The following is a 20,675-nucleotide window of genomic DNA, read 5'->3' on the forward strand; positions in this document are numbered from 1 at the left end:
ATCAGGTGATTGTAAAGACGAATGGTGTTAGTGTTTGTTAGTGTTTGTAAAATTGGGATTTTATTGGGGGAGTGTTGGGTGAGATTGTTGTAAATAATTGGGTGACTTGCCTGGAGTCACAAATAGCAAATATCTGAGGCCACATTTGTATTCAGTTCCTTCTAACTCCAAGGCCACAGTCTCTATCCTAGTTGCTGTGTTATTGAGGTTTGGGATTCTATAATTAAGGCTAAAAGAATCTTTGGAGGTCCTATATTTCAACCCCATTTTATAGAGGAGGAAACTGAGGCCCAAAGAGTTTAAATGTTCAGGGTCACACAGAATTAGTAAGAGGCAAGAGTGGGATTTGAATACAGGACTCCTACTCTAAAATCAATACTTTCTACATGACAGATTTTCTCCTTGGAATAACTTTCTTCTGAGAGTTCCCAACTGCTTTATATAGAAATTCTTAGTGAGTGGCAAAGTATTCTTTGACCCATTTTATAGAGGGAGAAAGTCTGGAATCCCAGGAACATAAAAGTGGCTCGCCTGAAGTGTCTCCTGAGCTCTAGGATGGCCTGAGGACAACGTTCAGTCCCCTACCTTGCTGGCCACTGCACCGTTCTCTGCCCACCTCAGTTCGGGTGTATTTGCTGTCTTCCCAGGGGGTTTTCCCATTTGGCAGAAGCGAAGGAATGACCAGCAGTCCAGCTTATCCAAAACCAAAAATGGCAGCAGAGTTTGTTTTTCTGTGGAGAGACCATTGGAAGGCATGCCAGGGAGAACCAGACTCGGTCCACAAGGGAGCATCTGTTCCTTCTATTCCCTCTCCCACCCACCCGTTAAAATTGAAGCTTTGTAAGAGACTTTGAGGCTGATGATAAATGCTGGATTCTTCTGCATCCAGGGCAAGTGCCTCCTCTTTCCTTCTCCTCATTGTGCCTACATATCCCAAAATAGAGGTGTCCCTTTCCTGGACCCCATAGTCTGTACTAGAAAGCAGGGCTTTAGTCCATCTCACCAGGAATCACTAAGCTGTTCCAATCCAAGTCCAATCCAAGTTCTCAGTGCCCAGCAGCGCTCAGCCCCTTATGTAGTCAGTACCTGCCTTTCTCTACCTACTTCTGTTCTCCCAGTATGCACTATTGTCCTACCAGGGGTGCCATGGATCCTTATTTTATTATTCCTCTGGATCGTCCTTCATTTCCTACACAATTCACGACGTGTAGTCTTCTCTCATGTTTTCCTACATTCCATTAATCTTCTCAACAGCCAAGACAAATGAACAACCAACCTCAGCAACTAGTAAATTAAGTTAGAGACTCCCAGTCATATTACAGGAGGTGATGTTTCCCCAAAACTGTCTGGCTCTTGAGTTACTGGGTTTCTCGAGAACAGTAATGAAATGGGACGGGGACAGTCTCTTCCATGGTGTTATTGGGAGGAACAGGTGATACAGAAGGTAATTTTTGTTATTTTATAAAGGCATCGTGCTATATTGAATAGAGTCCTGGGCTTGGAGTCAAGAAGACTATTTCAAACCCCACTCTTTTATGACCCAGCCACTGAACCACTCACTGTCCTTCAAACAGTTCCATAGAAGTTGCCTATTAAGTCATAGACTTTCTTCCCTATGCAGACCAAATCACAGATCCTCCACTGTATTCACTTGCATCTTTGTTCATGATTGAGTTTGGGTTGCTACCTCTTCCAGATGATTCATCGCAGGCCTTATATTTTTCAGCCTTTTGAGTTATAGGTTAGGGCAGCAGTGGGGAACCTTTTTTTCTGGCAAGGACCGTTTCATATTTACATCATTTGTGGGCTATAAAAAATGACCAACTTAAGGAACTCAAGTAGGGGGAGGTGATTCTTCCTAGATTTTAGCTCATCAGATTTGCAAATGATTTTGCCAGCCTTGTGTGGCCAGCTCCTGGAGGTTCCCTCTGGGTTAGAAGATACATTGTCCCTAATATGGGGTTCAAGAAACCCCAGTTCTGATCTCTTGGTGCCACATTTACCTTGTAACCTTGATCATGTCTTTTTTCCCCCTTGCACTAAATAGACCTGAAGAGAGATTGTGCTGAGAAAGTTTCCCATTCTTGCCTGAGTTTACTAGTCCATTTAACCTGGAAGCAATGTATATATAGTCTATCGTCTCTACCTTCCAGGGATGGAGATAAGTGGGCAGAGAAGATTCCCTTCAGATGTCAAGCAGTGTTAATTATTGGCGTAACACCACTGGTTACATTTGCATGGTCTTTTTGATTTTCAGAGCACCTTCACATTAACAGTAGACAGTGTTGTAATCCTCATCTTATAAACAAGACAGTGGAAATGCAAAGGACTTGAGGGATGTGTTCTAAATTAGTCAGTCTTCCCCAAGTCATTGGAGGTCTCCTGACCTGCCCAGAACCAATATGTGGATTATTCCATTAGGCAGATTTTAAATCCTAGACTACTGGTCTTCTATCTTACCACATGCTTGCATCAGCAGCTTCCAAACTAACCTGAAAAATATCTTTTTTTAAATTTTATTATTCTTCTGTTAAAAAACATGAATAAATTTCTTTTTGTCCAAACTCCTTGGTTTGGCATTAAAGGTCACAATCCAGCTCCATGCAAATCTTGTGTTTCCCTGCTCTGAGACCAGGAATGCTCTCCCTTCTTTATATATATCCAGTTATACTAATTTTCCAAGGTATCAACTGAAATCCTAACTCCTTTAGAAATTCTTTCACAATTGTTCCCAGTCATAATATATAATTGATATTTCATCTGATCTCTCACAGCACCTCTGTGTTGTCTGGGCCACTCATTTGGAACTTATTTATTGTTTGGCATTATAATAGTAGCTCACATTTTCATAGCTTTTTAAGGTTTATAAAGTGCTTTCCTTAAAACAACCCCATCCTATAGATAGTGGAAGTATTATTATCTCCACTTTATCAATAAGGAAATTGAGGTTTAAAGATTTGGTCAAAGTAACATAGCTAATAAGTATTATAAATATATGGGTGGAGGTGGAGATATGTGTAGATATAGAGATATATGTATATATCTTTCTATATAGGTATTTTTACACATATACATCCTTCATACTGCATATGCATACACACACACACACACACACACGTATATATTTCTGTGTCTATATCCCCAACTTGGATATAAGAACCTTGAAAGCAGATGTCTAATCTTTAACCTTTTGCATGGTCTCCCTTTTCCCTCTCATTCATTTTTTTAAAATCCTTTATACCACTGATGCCTTCATTAATGATATAATTTTAAAATGGAATGAGAATTTACCAACCTATAACAGTGGGGTGATAAATTTTATACTTGACCCACTCTTACATAGGGGTAAACTAATAGATAGAATAGGGTAGAGTAGAGTGAAACTAACATCCATTCATTTCTGTGTTTCTGACATAAATTGTTGCCTGGTCAAAAACCAGTTCAAATAAGCATGAGCCAGCCAGTCTAGCAAAGAAATGAAATAAAGTGATTCCTTTGGGAGGAGGACAGTGTTGGAAACATCTGTAAATGACAGCAAGCAGATCTATGGAAGGTTTTTCCCTCCTGTGCTCTCCCTTCCCCTCTTCCTCTCTCTCCTTCTCATTGTTGGCACTGGATCCTACTTTTCAACAAGCCCCCTTCATGCTGTTACTTGTGGTTCATTCCCTGGCACTAATGTTAAGAAAAATCTTGGGAGCTTGTCAGCCTTCCAGAGGACTGTCTCCAGGAGAGATGGTGGTTAGAGTCTAAACCAGCCTTTCCTGTTTCTTCCAAGGAGCCTGCTGGGACCCAGTGAGTAGGTTCTCCCAAGCCTTAGTGCCTGTGTGGCCCTACAAACTGTGGGGTTTGTTGGAGACATTGGAAAGGATTAGAGTTAATTCAAGAAGAGCTGCCACTCATTTCTATTCCCTTTTCCCTAATGCTTTTCCCTTTCCTAGTTTTGCCCCAAATAAACAACCTGTAAGGACCATCAACTGGCATTCTCACAACTTGACATTGTTCTTGGTTTTTGCTCTTCTAGATGGAGTAGTTGCTATATATTATCGCATATAGACGTTGGTAGCTAGGGGAAACAGTGAATGAAGTATTGCACTGGGAATCAGGTATATTCATCTTCATGAGTTCAAATCTGCCTCAGACCACTTACTAGCTCTGGGATCCTGGGCAAGTAATTTAACTCTGTTTGCCTTAGTTTCCATATCTGTAAAAGCAGCTGGAGAAATAAATGGCAAACCACTCCAGTATTTTTACCCTGAAAACTCTCAAGTAGACTCACAAAAAGTCAAGATAAATTGAAAAGCGACTGAACATCACATAGATACAACCTTGCTAGACAGCCTCATCTACCTATTGTGTAGAGAGGAAAGGAAATTGAAATAAGATAAAGTAGGAAAAGCAAGAAATGCTTCTCTGCTTCCCAAATAAATTATATGGAGATGATAACATTAAATGAATTTTCCAAAAAAATGGAGAGGTAGCAGCAGACTTTGTCATCTTAAAGCAATAAATGCCTAACTTCATAGCTTTTATCATTTAGAGGATACAGTCCAATTTTTACACCCTCTTCCATCTCAATATTCCTCTTTACTTAGACATACACACACAAACACACACACATTCTCTCTGTCCCTCTCCTGTTTCTCCCTCCCTCCCTCTTTCTCTGTCTTTCTCCTTTCCCCTCCTCCTCCTCCCTTTCTTTCACTTTTCCTTCCCCTTCCCTCTTTCTCTTCCCTCCCTTTCCTCTACCCCTCCCCTCGCCAGGGATAGAAGTGAAGGAATCTTCCATAGATAGAATGGGAAGGAAACTATCACTCACTTAAGTTAACTTTCTGCTAGCACAACCCACAGTATCAGAGGCTAGGTTTTCCTTCAAAAACTATGCCCTCAAGTAATAACCTTCCCAACTTTCATGTATTCCCTTTGGTTCCTCTTCCCAGATCCCCATCGTGGTCCAGCAAAGTTTTAGAGCTTTACAGTGAATGATGTGAACGAATTTCTTGATACATATTGTAAATTGAAATTCATTCTTTTCATTCATTCCACAATTAGCTTAGTATAAGTTCAATCATTAAATGTTATCTTCACACACTTTTTTTTTGGTCACTTAACCCCAATTTCCTCAGCAACAAGAACAACAACAACAAAGAATTCTCTCATTACCTTTAGCTTAAGTATGGCCACAAAGCCCCTTACTAAATCTCCTGAGTTGATATTCACCTGTTTTTGTTTGTTTTGTTTTGTTTTTATCAGCTCTTTTTTTTTTATTTTTTTTTTCCATGGTTCTTTCCTCTTCTTATTCTTAAAACTTTTTTTGTACACCCCACTTTTTCAGCTTGGATTAGCTCATACTAAATTCTCTTTTCTTTGGATAATCCCCACCACTATATTTCATTTTTAAAAGTTCCTTTAGTTCATCTTAGCTTCTTCTCTGTTATTACCACTCTAATACCAACAGCCTTCCTGACTCAGTATCGAAATTCGGTCTTTCCATAGCTTCTTATCCTGAACTGGCATCAGTCGCCTTAGGTCGTAAAATATATGTAAAATATAGCTGTCTTCTTGCTTTAAGAAGTCCCATTCAGCATTGCCTAAGCTTTCATCAGTGTATAAATTCTTGAGATTCCACATTAGATTTTTAGCACCAGGACCAAAATTTACAGTCTATTTTTAGAGAGAGGTATTTCTATCATAGAGGCACCCAGGTTTCCAGCTTCCATTCACTTATGCTGGCAGAAGTTCAGGTCAGTTGTCTCCCTTGGAGTGGGGTCACCTTACTGATAGGAATTACTGAGAGCTTTAGATCAAGCAGGTTTGAGACTGAGGGGGAGGAAAAGGTGCAAGAAAGTTGCTAACAGGCTTATAGGGTTGACAGTAGGAGAAGGTAAACAGGCAAATGCAGGAAGTACTTCATAAGGAAGTACCCAACTCCCAAGTAATTCCCAGGTACCCAACCCTAATTCCTGTTACTCCCGACCAGTACATTCCCCTGTAGTAAATCAAAGTTTAGACTGTTCAGTTCAAGGAATATTTATTCAATGTTTTTTATGTTCAAGAAGTATGCTAGATGTTGGGGACACAAATACAAAAATTAAAACTCTGCCCTGGAGGGATCTATACCCTAGTTGGAGAGGATACAACATAGGCAGATAATTAAACTCAAAGTAATTTGAGAGAATATTAATAATTAGGGAGGTAGCAATTGCAGGAGGCTTTCAGGGCAGGTAAGGTCTGAGCTCTACTTTAAAGGAGGATAAGGATTCTCAGATAAAGATGAAGGGAAAAAATGTTTTCCCTCCATCCTTTTGCCTATTCCTAGTTCAAAGTTCTGTGTTCTAGTTGTCCTCAGGAGAGTTTTGGAGGCAAGAGGGAAGGACTACATTTGTAAATAAGTTAAGCCAAAGAATTTAGTGTTAGAACACTCAGGTGTTGTTTGTGCCATGAATAACGCCAACCACTAGAGATAGGACAGTAGGAGAGGAATGTTCATTTCCCTCTGTTTAATACATTTTCCAAGAGGGTGGCATTTCCCAATTGATGTGAAATAACAAAGACATTTTTTAAAAATACCTTTTTATTTACAAGTTATATGTATGAGTAATTTTACAGCATTGGCAATTGCCAAATCTTTTGTTCCAATTTTTCTCCTCCTTCCCCCTCCTCCCTCCCCTAGATGATAGGATAACCAGTAGATGTTAAATATATTAAACTATAAATTAGATACACAATAAATATACATGACCAAACAGTTATTTTGCTGTACAAAAAGAATCGGACTCTGAAATATTGTATAATTAGCCTGTGAAGGAAATAAAAAATGCAGACAGGCAAAAATAGTTTCAGTTCATTACTGCTCCATTGGAACTGATTTGGTTCATCTCATTGCTGAAGATGGTCAGGTCCATCAGAATTGATCATCATATAGTATTGTTGTTGAAGTATATAATGATCTCCTGGCCCTGTTCGTTTCACTCGCATCAGTTCATGTAAGTCTCTCGAGGCCTTTCTGAAATCATCCTTCTAGTCATTTCTTACAGAACAATAATATTCCATATATTCATATATCACAATTTATTCAGCCATTCTCCAATTGATGGCATCTACTCAGTTTCCAGTTTCTGGCCACTACAAAGAGACCTGCCACAAACATTTTGGCACATACAGATCCCTTTTCCTTCTTTAGTATTTCTTTGGAATATAAACCCAGTAGTAGCACTGCTGGATCAAAGGGTATGCACAGTTTGATAACTTTTTGAGCATAGTTCCGAATTGCTCTCCAGAATGGTTGGATTCATTCACAGCTCCACCAACAATGTATTAGTGTCCCTGTTTTCCCACATCCCGCATTATCTTTCCCTCTCATTCTAGCCAATCTGACAGGTGTGTAATGGTATCTCAGAGTTGTCTTAATTTGCATTTCTCTGATTAATAATGACTTGGAGCATCTTTTCATATGGCTAGAAATAGTTTCAATTTCTTCGTCTGAGAATCGTCTGTTCATATCCTTTGACCATTTATCAACTGGAGAATGGCTTGATTTCTTATAAATCAGAGTCAATTCTCTATATATTTGTAACAAAGACATTTAAAGATTCAACTTCACAGGAACCAGAAAAACTGAATCAAATAGCCTTCCTGCAACTAGATTCTTCTTTTCTTCCTCCAGCCTGATTCTATTATCCTGGTAGCATCTTGCCAAGTCAGAAATCAGTCATTTTTTTTGTCCTAAACATCCTCAGCAACTTCCATATTACTAGGATGGAAGACTTTGGTGAAGTTAACTTACAGAATCAAAAACTACTCAACCAAAAAACAGCAGCAAGAACTGTCTGCTATCAAAACCCATTTAACCATAATACCCAGATGATAACTATCTTTGATGTGCTAGTCCACTGGAAGAACTGTAGACCTGAAAAGGAGACACTATAGCTAGAGGAAGACCACAGTGAGCTCATTTACTCTCATTATTACCAGTTCTTCATAAGTGGCTGGAGTGTTTGAAACACTGAACGAGTGCTAAGGTTACAAAAAAACTGTGATCTCTTCCACAAGGAGCTTTTACTTATTGGCAGAGAGGGGAAAAAGTTTATGAAAATAATTATTTTAACTATAGAAAACCTCTAGCTTGCGGTAGGACCACCTAAAATTAGATTCCCACTTAGGCAGACTGCATAATGTTAGGAGTCACATGTGTCCTTGTGATCTATCCAATTTAACATTCTAATTAAGAGTCTAAAACCATATCCTAGAAGTGATGCCAATTTGTAAAAGAGGAAGAGAAACACCTACCTCTATTTTATGATTCAGTTAGATATATTTATTTACTTAGCACCTATTATGTACAAGATACTGACTCTAAAAGAGATACCAAAATAAATAAGACATCCTGCTTTCAAGGAATAGCTAATGCTATAAGAAAAACAAGAACAGTAGAGAAATAAATAAGAAGACTACACAGAATGTGATCAATGCAGCAAAAATTACTGTTTTCAAAGGAGAGAGGCAGAAAAATACAGAATGCATCATGGATTTGCATATTAGGTTTCTAGTTTGAGTACATGAAATTCCACCTCTTGGGGGAACGGTTGCAAAGTGCTCTTAGAGGAAAGACTGCATGTGGGATTTCATGTGAATAAATTTGATGCCTGTGTCATCAAGGAAGAGAATTCAATTCTACATGATGGTAGATTACCACCATTGTCAGTCAGAGTCTCAAAGCTCTAAAATTTCATATAATTATTCTTTCACCTCTGAACAGACTCCTTTTCTAGCACCTTAAGCATACAAGAATCTGTCCTGAATGGAGAAACCTAACTGTCCTTAGTGTTAAAAAAAAAATTATTTTTGTCAAATCTCTAATGCCATGTATTAAACCCATGTTGCCTAGTTCTATATCTGCTCTAACTAGAAGCTGGCAGGTCTCTGCATGTTAGCTTTGTTTATTCATTTGAAGTCATTAATAATTTTTTCTGATTGCTTTTCTAAACTAACTGATCTTAATCCATTGCTTATTTTTGCAAGTCAATAAACAGAACTACAATTTGGTCCCTAACCACTTTTATCCCTTGCTTCCTTCCCACCAGTTAACAATCATCTTCAAGAACTTCCAAGAGTGTGTGGATCAGAAGGTCTACCAAGCGGAAATGGATGAACTCCCCGCAGCATTTGCCGACGGCTCCAAGAACGGCGGCGACAAACACGGGGCCAACAGCCTGAAGATTACGGAGAAGGTGTCTGGCCAGCACGTAGAGATCCAGGCCAAGTACATCGGTACCACCATCATCGTGAGGCAGGTGGGCCGATACCTGACTTTTGCCGTGCGAATGCCGGAGGAGGTTGTCAATGCGGTAGATGACAGGGACAACCAGGGCCTCTACCTCTGTCTCCGGGGCTGCCCTCTTAATGAGCAGATTGACTTCCAATCCTTCCATGCCTCGGAGAGCTGGAGCGCCCGGAGAAAGGGGCCCAGCCCTCCCGTTCCCTCTCCGGAGGTCTTCACGTATGAGACGGCCACGGCCAGGTGCAAGGAGAAGCTGCCTGTGGAGGATCTCTACTTCCAGGCCTGCGTGTTTGACCTGTTGACCACAGGGGATGTGAACTTCACACTCGCTGCTTACTATGCTTTTGAGGACGTTAAGATGCTGCATTCCAATAAGGACAAATTGCACCTGTACGAAAGGACACGGGACTTGCCTGGCAGCGCAGCGGCCTCGGGACAGTGCCAGGAACTCGTCCTTTCCCTCGCGGCTGTAGTGTGCTGTCTGATCTCGGTGTTCTCGTAGGTTTTTGTTGTGCAACCTAGAAGAAATAGACTTTAGAGTGGAAGGAGAGAGCAGCCCCTTGCTGGGGACCTGCAGGAGGGAGGGGAATAACTAGCTAGTGAGTCCTTCCAGGAGCAAAGGAAACCTTCTCGCTTCTCTGTCACCCGTCTTCTCCCTCCAAGGAGAAGGGATGGGAACGTGCTGATGCAACAGGCAGGCTGCTGGAAGACTGTTACCTCGTGCAGACAGAGCTTGGCTTCCTTTGCTGGCAAGGGTGGCGGCTATCACTGCCCACTGCCTAGTTCCTGCTCTCTTAGTAGTGCGACGAGGCTATAGTGACTGTGATGTTGGCTTTTGTGAAAGTAGCATTGTGTTCGGTTACTGGGTGGCCACGGCTGCCTGGCCATTTCACCAACATGGGGGTGGAAGAGATCCTGTATCCCCCAATTCCTCGCTCCCCTCCCCATGGTATGAATGTGCAAACCACAAGACGCCCTGCACTGTGTGCCTCATGGAACACTAAATTAGACTCCTGTTTCTCAGAACACACACACACATACACACACACACACACACACACACACACCCCACTTGAACAGCCAAATGCATGCCCCAAAGCATGCACACTTAAAATGCACTGGTTTCTACTCACACTCAGACAAATGCGCGCACACACACACACACACACACACACACACAGCCTTATATCAAACTGACAAGTACCCCACAGCCACACTCACACAGAAACTCAGAAAATTCAGAGGTCTCCCACTAAGGAGTTTCCTTCCCACATGCATTCTCTCATGGCCTGCAGGCCCCAAAAGAGCTGGGTCTGAGGAAATCCTGGTGGTACCTAATTATATAGTAGACTTTCAGCAGCTTTTTTTTTTTTTTGCTCTTTGCTTCCCTGGAGCGTGATGTGTTCTCTGCGATGGTGCATTTTCGCCATCTCCAGAAGGTGTTCGCAGGTACAAGAGGTGCTAAGAGTTCAAAGAATTTAGTTCTTGTACCCACGCAGCTCACCCTGGCTTCCTGATAGCATCCATAAGTGACGGGCCTAGCACCATCTGGTTTGTCACAGCTCCACAGTGTCAAAACAGACGGAAACTCCATTTGCAAACAGCAGAAAAATGCAATTTGTGTTCTTAGATGTAACTTATATTGTCTCCAGTATACAGAACCCTTTCCATTAACATGTCCTTTATTCTCTCCCCCAGTATGACTGTACATATGAAGAGATATAATTGGTTTTAAATGTTTAAAGAGAAAAATGTGTTTACTACTTCTGCTCCTTCCTATTGTGGTGATGGCAAGTGTTACTTGAGAGGGAGATATAGAGTAGGAATATAGGAACAGGGCAAGCCATGGAGACACCATAGTGGATGGGGCCAGCTGGCCTGCCCTGTTCGCCTCCATTTTCCTGTTTCCTGACCTTAGGAAACCCTTTGTTGCCTCCCTCCATGAAATGGCAGCCTTTCCTCTACTTCCCTGTCCTACTGCTGCTTAATTCTGGACCTCAGGGGGGCAAATAAGACATGTCTGCCCAACTGATATATCTCCCTACCCTTGCTACCGCCCTCCCGAAGCACAGGGCCCCTAGCTCCCTATGGAGGTTGGGGTAAAAGGACATCTTCCTTGCTGGTCCTTCACCATTGACTCTAGTGGGTGGAAAGAGGGAAAAAAATCTCTCGATTGCTACATCAGCTTGAACTTACAACCGTTATCCCCACTTCTTGCATAGAAAGGACATGAAAATTTCTCTAACGTAGAGGGGTGGCCCTTGAAAATCTGTGCTTGAAAACATGGGACACCTTTCGGAGGTGAAGCTGGCCTGTGCAGATCTGGGGCTGGCCTCTTAATTGCTCTTCCCTGCCCTCATCCCATAAAACACTTTATCCAGAAGGACTTTCAACATATCAGCCAATAAGCATTGCCAAGGGAGCTACTGACTGCCTTCCTGGAGGCTGTTCCCTTTAGGACCTCTCTTGCGTGGGCTCAATGGGTCCAGGCCTTTCCTGGCAGCAAGGACAAGCTTATCTCCAAGAAGTTTAGTTCTCTCTGCCTAAGCCACAAAGCACGGCAGGAAGGGAACACCTTACTGCTCATTGTAAGACTATCCTGTTGGGAGTACAAAGTGAAGCACTTTATTTTGGTTGTGTTTGATCAAGTTCTACTTAAAAGGTGAAGAAACCTCACCATGTCCATGTGTGTAAAACCTATGTGGAGTGTCACCGCATGTACATACTGTAAATTATTTATTGATGAGATAATGCAAGTAAAGTTTGGTTGTTCCTTTTTTTTGCCCTTTTTTGGGGGGTCTTTGGGGCTAATTTCATTTCCTAGCTGAGAAAAAAATTTAATTTTTGCGTGTGCAATTCTTTGATGAGTGTGTCACCTAAGCCTGTATGTGCAGAATGTGTGTATTTTGTATTTTGTGTGCACACGTATATGTGGGGAAAGAGTTTGGGAGGTTTGCTTTAATCAGCCAGACCCACGAAATCCTGAGCATATAACAATCACTAGTCCTTCTTTAAAAATACTTATTTTGGGGGCAGCTAAGTGGTACAGTGGATAGAGCATCACTCCTGAAGTTAGGAGGACCTGAGTTCAAATATTATGTGTGACCCTGGGCAAGTCATTTAACCCCAATCCCCTTAGTAAAGAAAAAAAAATTTTAATATTCTCTTAAAAACCAATCAACTTTTGAATTTCCAGTGTGAGACCTCAGGCTTCATAAGGGGGAAAAAAAGAACAATTATGCCTCTGATAGTCTCCTGAGGTATATTAATAATAATATAATACTTTATGGTTACAGAGCACTTTACATATATTACCACATTTGATTCTCACAAAAATAAATGGAAATGAAAAATAAACAAAAATTCTCAAAATTCAAGGAAAAAAATCATTCGACACAATTTAATTAAAGCAAAATCAAGGCAGGAGGAAAAGGGAAAGATGAATAAAGTTCAAAATTACTTAATCTGATCTTGCCAATGTTATACCTCTAGGGGATTTGGTCCTGGCTGATGAGCTTTTTTAAAATGGTGAAATATTTGCATTAGAAGAGACCTAAAAGTTCATCTGATCCAACCCTTGCCACACCACACACACACACACACACACACACACACACACACACATATAAGTGTGTACTGATCAAAAAAAGACACTGACATCTTAGTAGGAATAATTGCAGTTTTTAAGGAGCACATGTAAGACTAGAACACAGTTCCGATGACTCTCACTTCCAATGCTTCTTCCACCATATCTTCTATACTCGCCTTCTAATTCTCTTTTTTAAGTTTCTGCTTTCCAATGAATATATATATTTTTAGGCTGGCAAAGCTGTATGGGACAAACCCTCACATCATCTATACTTGTTTGAACATTTATATAAAACCAAATATTTAGGATTAGAAAGAGGCAGATGAGTGTGATCCCATCATTTTACAGACTAGGGAAGTGGCCCAGCAAATAAAGGGATTAGGGGGAAAAGATGGCAAGATTAGTAACAGCAGCCCAGTGGAAAACTTTAAAGAAAAGAGTTAGCTAAGAAATTATAGGCATTAGGTAGGCCCAGGCACTTTTTATGGAAGTGGGAGTAAGTTTTTGATAAAATCTTTTCAGAAATACTCAAAACTGATGTGCCATCCAAGGCTTTTAAAAATAATTTTAAAGAAGTCTTTGATGCACAAGCAAATGACACACACAAAAATGTTTCTATTATACTTTAAGGTTTACAAAGTGATTTCCTCTTTATAAAGTGATCGTTATTGAACCCATTTTACAGTTAGGACACTAAGAAGTTCTGTGACTTTAGCCATGACCATAAAGTTTCTGAGGAAGGATTTAAAACCAGGACCCCTGATCCTGGGTTCATCACTGCAGAATGCCATATTGCCTCCCATTACTAATGCTATACTAGAAGACTCCTGGCTACAATGAAAACCTGGGCAGAAAAATCTGACAAATTCTGAAGAGAAGAATAAGCCTTCTGAGAATTTTATCATGAAGATGTAGTTAAATCTTTTCAGCTAGGTCTGACTTCATGATCCCCACTTGGGGTTTTCTTGGCAGAGATACCGGAGCGGTTTGCCATTTTTCCTTCTCCAGCTCACTTTACAGATGAAGAACTGAAGCAAATAATAAGTGTCTGGAGTCAAATTTGAACTCATGAAGTTAAGTGATTCCAAGCCCAGTGCTCTACCCACTGCATCACTGCCCCCTGCCCCAATCATTAAGATGACTCCAAGGAAAAGATCAAGTAGAATGTAGATTGGAGAGAAAAAAGGCCAGACTGAAGAGAATGATGCAAGATGGGGGGAAATGTTTCTTGCCTATTCATTCACTAAAACATGAACATAAATGAGATTGTCTTTAGTTATGATCTAATCGAAACAGAGTATGCTCCTAAAGGAGCTCATGGTACAATTTAACTATAAATATGGGTGGATTTCCAAAGAATAGAGTTCTCTGAAGAGCAAGAATTTGAAGTGGACAAAATATCTCCAGTTCATGAGGAGACAAGGCTAGAAGTCCCAAGTAAGAAAATTCCCTTGGACTAGAACTTGATTAGAACCAACAATTTAACTCTGGAGAGCTACAAGCACCATCTCAAACTAAGGGAATTTACATTTTATCAGAAATATATAATCAAATGCTCTTAGTTAAGCAATTTTTCTAATGAACAATGTGTGTTTGTGTGTGTGCCATTCCCCTCAACCTATAAAGAAAAAACAAACAGCAGATGCTTTAAGCCTTTATGGACTACAATTTTATGCAGAACTGGCATGGTGCCTTATACAGAATAGGTGCTTTATAACTACATATTGAATAAGCAAATGAATACATTTAGCAATATTGGAGGAAGGATCATATGAGATAATTTCTGCTTAGTCACCTGAATCCTGTACAGTGGAAGAGAACCCTACAGATAACATCGTTAATTATGTTTTGCACACATGTTGCCAAGATAGAATAAATTAGGAGAAAAAAGTTTTAGAACAAGTAAATAATAGTCATTTATAGAAAGGCTCAGTTAACAAGAAGTTAAAAGTATATCCAAAAGGTTGGGTAGTAACTGTAGTCAATATGAATTTTTTTCAAAAATATTTTTTCAGAAAGGATGGTATATCTTAATATGCCAAAGAAAACTTTAAACAGCATATTAGCCAATTCAGAGAAGTGTATGCTTACAACTAATTTCCAAAAACAAACAAAAAAAAAAAAAAAAACTTGACCACATTATTTAAAGTAATAAGTTAATTAAAATTTTTTCATTATGATTAAAAAGTTGGCATTTTGTATTTTGATGACTACTATTTAAGATAAAAAGGCTTCTAGGTGGCATAGTGGGAGAGAGCATTAGGTTTGGGATGAGAAGACATCTTCTTGAATTCAAATCCATCCTCCAACAATTACTAGTTGTGTGACCCTGGGCAAGGCATTTAACCCTGTTTGCCTGTTTCTTCTTCTATAAAATGAGCTAGAAAAGGAAATAGCAAATTACATCAGTATTTTTGCCAAGAAAACTCTAAATGGGGTCACAATAAGTTGGAGACTACTAGAAAATGACTGAACTGAAGATAAAGACATAATGAACATTTTTGACAATACTAAGATAACTCCTAGAATCCACAGAAAAAAACCTAGTATTTATAGTAAACTTAAAGCAGTATATGAAAATATATTCCAATTAATTAGTTGGTGCTGAAGTTCATTTCCCAGGTACAGATAAATAGCTGTCACTCGCTGTTTCATCATGGAGTGTATCATTAAAGCTGAGAAATAGGGTTTAGGAGCCTAGAAAGCATTTTGGATGAATCAGGACTATGGCATTCCATTTGTAATCAAAGGACATCCCAGGAAATCTAAGTGACTATCTAAAGAGAGAATTTTTAGAGAAGAGGGTATCTCTTTTCAAAGAAAGAGACACTGAGGTGACCATTTGGGATGATAATATGAATTTGATGATGATAAAACTCCATAAAGAATTTTGGTTTCAAACCATATTTAATACTTTGTTTCTAACATTTTTAAGAATAATTCTATCACTTTAAAAGTTCTTGGAGACAAAATGTCATGAAGATATTATAAAGAGAATGTAAAGTGGTTTGGGGCACAGACTCTAATTTTTGTCTTTGTATCCCCTTGACAATACAGTATCTTGTACATGGTACCTGTTAATAAATGTTCATTGGAATATTACAGAGAATGCTTTCAAAAAGAGCTAAAACTGAAGTCAAAGAATTTTTAAAGTAATCGCAAACCTTTTATCATGGCCAGTTAAACATATTAAGGGCAAAACGTACCAGAGAAACCACTGCTTGATAATTGTATAGGATTTTGTGAGGAAATGGAATATATAGAGAAAAGAGATCTAATTTAGGTTCCCAGTTGTTTAATGTCTAAGTGCCCAAGGAAAGTAATTTTACCACTCAATCTCAATTCACTTATTTGTAAAACAAGGATATAATACTGGTGTTACCAATTTCACATGTTTGTTTTGAGAAGAGCAGTAATATATAAATATGTTTTTAATATTACCATTATGAAAAATGGATGGAAAAATTATATATACCCAACCTATGACATGATGAAAACTTCAGAAAAAAAATTGTTGAATACTCAGTTGTTAAACATGTCAAAGAGCTTCCTAAAACAAATAATGTAACTTGCTTCAGAAGTGTCTGGGTCAAAGAAATTTCAATCATAGTCATATGTCCTACTTTGTTTTAAGAAATTATTGTGACAATGTTTTTTTCTTAAATCTGGTCAGGAGAAAACTTGGAACTTAGAGAAGAATTATCTTTTTTTTTTTTTTGGAGACAGTACAGACTCAGACATTTTTTTACCAAAAATAACCAAGATAGAGGAGACGAAGTCAGAAAAAGAAGGTTAAGAGCTACAAATGAAAACATGGAACATCCGTGTTCAGTTCATTTCAACAATGACTTGATGAATAGAGATCATGTTGGCCTTCTGTTAATCAAGTCCAATTCAAAAGACATTCTTAATTACTTAATGCCAGATTCTTAATATACAAAGAAGAAAAAAAAAACAGTCCCATTATTGCATATTAGTTTTTCAATGGAGAAATTCCTTAGTTCATCCTTTTCCAGATCTGCTTTCTTAATTCCTCCAAAAATCTCTTACAAATTAAAACTTTAGGGACCCCACAGAGCACAGCACCAGGAATATGATCACTTCCTGTGAGTAACCAATCCCTAAACATCTGGTCCTAATTGTTCTTCACATCACTCCTTACTAAACACCTTGTGAAGCAATATAGGGATCCCATTTTCCTTTAAATAATAATCATATTTCCTTCCCATTTTAATCCAATCAAATTACCTGACCAGTTGGCAAGATTCAGGTTTCCCTATCAAACAAGCAAGCAAAATGGAAAGGAACCAAATTTATCTTCAAATAAGATTGGTTCTGGTCACTATGAGTGATTGCCCCCAGCCCTTCTACTACTTCATGAAGAACCAGGAACAGGAAAGCAAGGCCCATTTCCTTCTAAAAGGGTAATTCCCTCATTTTCTAAGGGATGTTAATTATAACCTAGTTTTCTATACTTCAGAATAAGAGGTCAGGTAGGATAACCAGCCAAGCAAGAGCACTAGAGAATAGGATTAAAGATCAAAGTCTCACCTTTTGACATCCTTTGCTATCTGTGTGTATGAATGAGTGTGTGTGTGTGTGTGTGTGTGTCTGTTTTTCATGACTTCACCTGAGGCTAGTTTTAGGGGAGAAAAGATAGTATACATTTTAGGATGGTAAGTCCTCCCAACCAAATTTAATTAACCTATCTATCCTGCCATCTGTTTAATACCTTCCTAAGAAAACTGCAAATGTTTGAAAAGATTGTGTTTAGCATTAGTGTATGAATTATCCACTGAGGCTCTAACAAAATAAAATGCACTGTAGTATTCAAACAGTAGTATAGTACTTAGTATATCTGGTGAATATTACTACCCATTGACATAAAGATATAGATCCTAGGAGGAATTTGAGAAAGAAATTTTAATTGAAAAAAAGAGAAGTATAGAATTTCCATCCTGACTAGTAGATAAAAGTGTGGGATCTAATGAAAAATAGGCCCTACAGTCAGTCAAAGATAGAATGAAGACAATAAGATCAGAGATTTTTAAGCTGAAAAAGATCTTTAGAAATCATCTAGTGCAATTCACATATTTTATCAGTAGGGAAACTACTGTCAAATGGCAAAGTTAGAATTCAACCCCTTTCTACTGAACCACATATCTGGGGAACAACATATTAAAAGAAGAATAGGGAGAAGATTGAGACTTGTGGAAAACTGACCAAAAGAAGGGATTCTTGGAAGCAGAAGACAGACTTCAATGACCTCACAATACTGCTGATTCCTCCATACTTGCTCCCCCTGCCCAAGTCTTCTTTCATTATTACATTAGAATCCAATTTATTGATACTAAAAACCAAAGACGAATTAATGTAATAAAGATGACCTCTTTGTCCAGTTGTGACAAAAACTTGGTGGGCTGTCTATTAGACCCAGAAAAATCAAGAGCAAATAAGAGTCAGCAGTTATTTTATAAAGAATGACCCACCATTTCCAATATCAGAATTATTTCCAATTTGGGGAAATTTATGAAGATTGACAACATTCATACTGATCTCCCACCAAGATTATCCCCAAGCTGTCTTTTCAGGATGGAAATACTTTTAGATAGGACTTTACAACTTCAGTGGCTTGCCATGAAAAGTCACTTTAACAATAGTCCAAGTGCTCGTGCTGCAGAGAGGAAAGTTTTGGATTTTATACCAAGAAACTTAGATTCAAATACTAGCTTTGCCATTTATTAACCAATAACTATTACAAATCAATCTCTTGATCTGTTTCCTCATCTTTTAAATGAGAGAACTCCAAGTCGCCCTCCATTTCTAAATTTATAACCTAAAATCTATGAAGACAATTGGAAATTTGGGGGCATAAATTTTATCCCAACTTCATTTTTAGTATTTCAGCAAATCATAGTGCCTATAGAAAGAGGCTGTGAAGAAGAAATTGAACACTGACCACCAAGGAAAGTACTTTTCCAAAAATCCTTCCCTCTCCTTCAACCAAATCTATCCAAAGTTGCCTATTTTCTTGCTAAAGTTGCATCTAAATAGGAATGACTGAATCTCACAAAAGATAATTTCTTGGATACCAAATAATGGGGCATTTTTCTGGAGGAACAGCTGACTGTTACTTGTGATTACTCTGTCACCTACATTTGAACAGTAAAATGGGAAAAGGCATGACAGCCTCCAGATTGCTAGCTCCAGATGAGTCTCCATTGTTCTAGGTCTTGGAAATCCGTAGGACTCGTGTCATCTCTCTAGGTCATATATAGCTTTCCACTGGAAAATGGACAGGATATCTGTAGCAATTGTAGAAATTGTGGTGAGGTAAATCACAGTAAGAAAAACTTAAATTTCTACTTCAAGAATATTAAGTTGTCATAAGTACTTGTCTGTAGAAGGATAAAACAACAGAAGAAGTATATTTAGCACAGAACACCACTTATTCCTGTACTTCATCTGTAGAGAAGGAAAGGAAGGGATTAAGCATTATCTAAAGGACTTTTAGATGTAAAATGGAATAGTTTTGTTCATTGGGTTTTTGTTTTAGTTCTTTTTTTAGAAATTTGCTGCCCTCTAGAGGGTTGCTTTTAAAACAGCACAAGACTAATCTAATCTCCAACTTTTCAGTTTTAGTTTGAAGTTTGACATTCATAAGATGATAGGATTCTGGATATAAAGCTAGAAGGAACCCTAGAGACCATATAGACCAATACCTTCATTTTATAAATGAAAACAACTAAGACCCATATGCATTAGAGATGCATGAAATTTGAATATAAATCCTCTGATTCCAAATTCCAAGTGTTTTTCCATTGTGTTCTTTATAGCCTCAAACACAAGTAGTGACTAAGGATGTTCATATTCAGGATTCCTAAACCATTCATTCTTTTTTTCAAGGCATTAATTTTCAGCATAACATTTGAAAATAGGAAATGGGATAAACCAAAAAAAAAAAAAAAATCAACCCCCTTAAGCATCAGAAGTTAACAGGAAGTGAAATGGAAGAAAGGATAAGTCAGGAATGTTATATTTATTCTAGTACCTAAAGTTAGTTCATCAAAGAAAACTTACTGATGACTAATCTATCAAGATAAAATAACTTGAGTACATCGTTCAAGTGATTCAAAGTGATAAAACTTTCTGTTTCTTGAGTTTCTCTCCTCACTCAAAGTTCATGACACTACTTTTTTTTCTCTTCCTATATGTCTGCTCTCATCTTCTTGATGTTTTACTATTTCATCTTTTCCCATCATACTTTCTACCTAATTTTCTTATTTTCCAGGAGATACTGAAATCTTACGGGCCAGGTGAAGGGTAGGTTAGGGTTTCAGGTCTGATTGTGTGACCCACTCTACTCAAAAATACTCAGTATAGTTCCCTTTCACTTCCAGCATCAAACATAAAGTCATCTCTTTGGCATTCAAAACTATTCACAAGTTGAACTCATTCTACATTCTAGTAGTCTTACATTTTACTCTTCTTCACAGACTCTATGTTGCTGTTCCTACCACAAATTTTTTTCTCCTCACTCCCTGCCTTTCCTCTCTAGATACTTGCAGCATTTTTTTTTAAACCTAAAAACTCTGGATTTGGGCCATAATATTCCTGGAAATTTTCATTTTGGGGTTTCTCCCAGGAGCTGACCCCAATGGATTCTTTTCATTTTCACTTTGTTTCTTGACTCTAAGAGAACTGAGCAGTTTTTTTTTTTCAAAATTTCTTGAAATATGATGTACTGGTAATGATTCTTTAATTATCTCTCCTTGATTTTTTTCCAGTTGTTATTTTTGAAATGAGATG

At 38.5% G+C, this 20,675-nt stretch overlaps 1 protein-coding gene across 2 annotated transcripts in view; it reads left to right on the plus strand.

The window, feature by feature from the left end:
• The window catches only part of RGMA (repulsive guidance molecule BMP co-receptor a), a 56,027-nt gene extending 43,973 nt beyond the window's left edge, over positions 1 to 12,054 (plus strand). For both annotated transcript variants that reach the window (XM_051981040.1, XM_051981039.1), the window contains exon 4: positions 9,081 to 12,054. In XM_051981040.1, the coding sequence (XP_051837000.1) occupies positions 9,081 to 9,779 (699 nt within the window). In that variant the 3' untranslated portion in view covers positions 9,780 to 12,054. The remainder of the gene's footprint in view (positions 1 to 9,080) is intronic.
• The last annotated feature ends 8,621 nt before the right edge of the window (positions 12,055 to 20,675 follow it).

The sequence above is a fragment of the Antechinus flavipes genome, chromosome 2 (genome assembly GCF_016432865.1).
Source record: "Antechinus flavipes isolate AdamAnt ecotype Samford, QLD, Australia chromosome 2, AdamAnt_v2, whole genome shotgun sequence".
Lineage (NCBI taxonomy): Eukaryota > Metazoa > Chordata > Mammalia > Dasyuromorphia > Dasyuridae > Antechinus > Antechinus flavipes.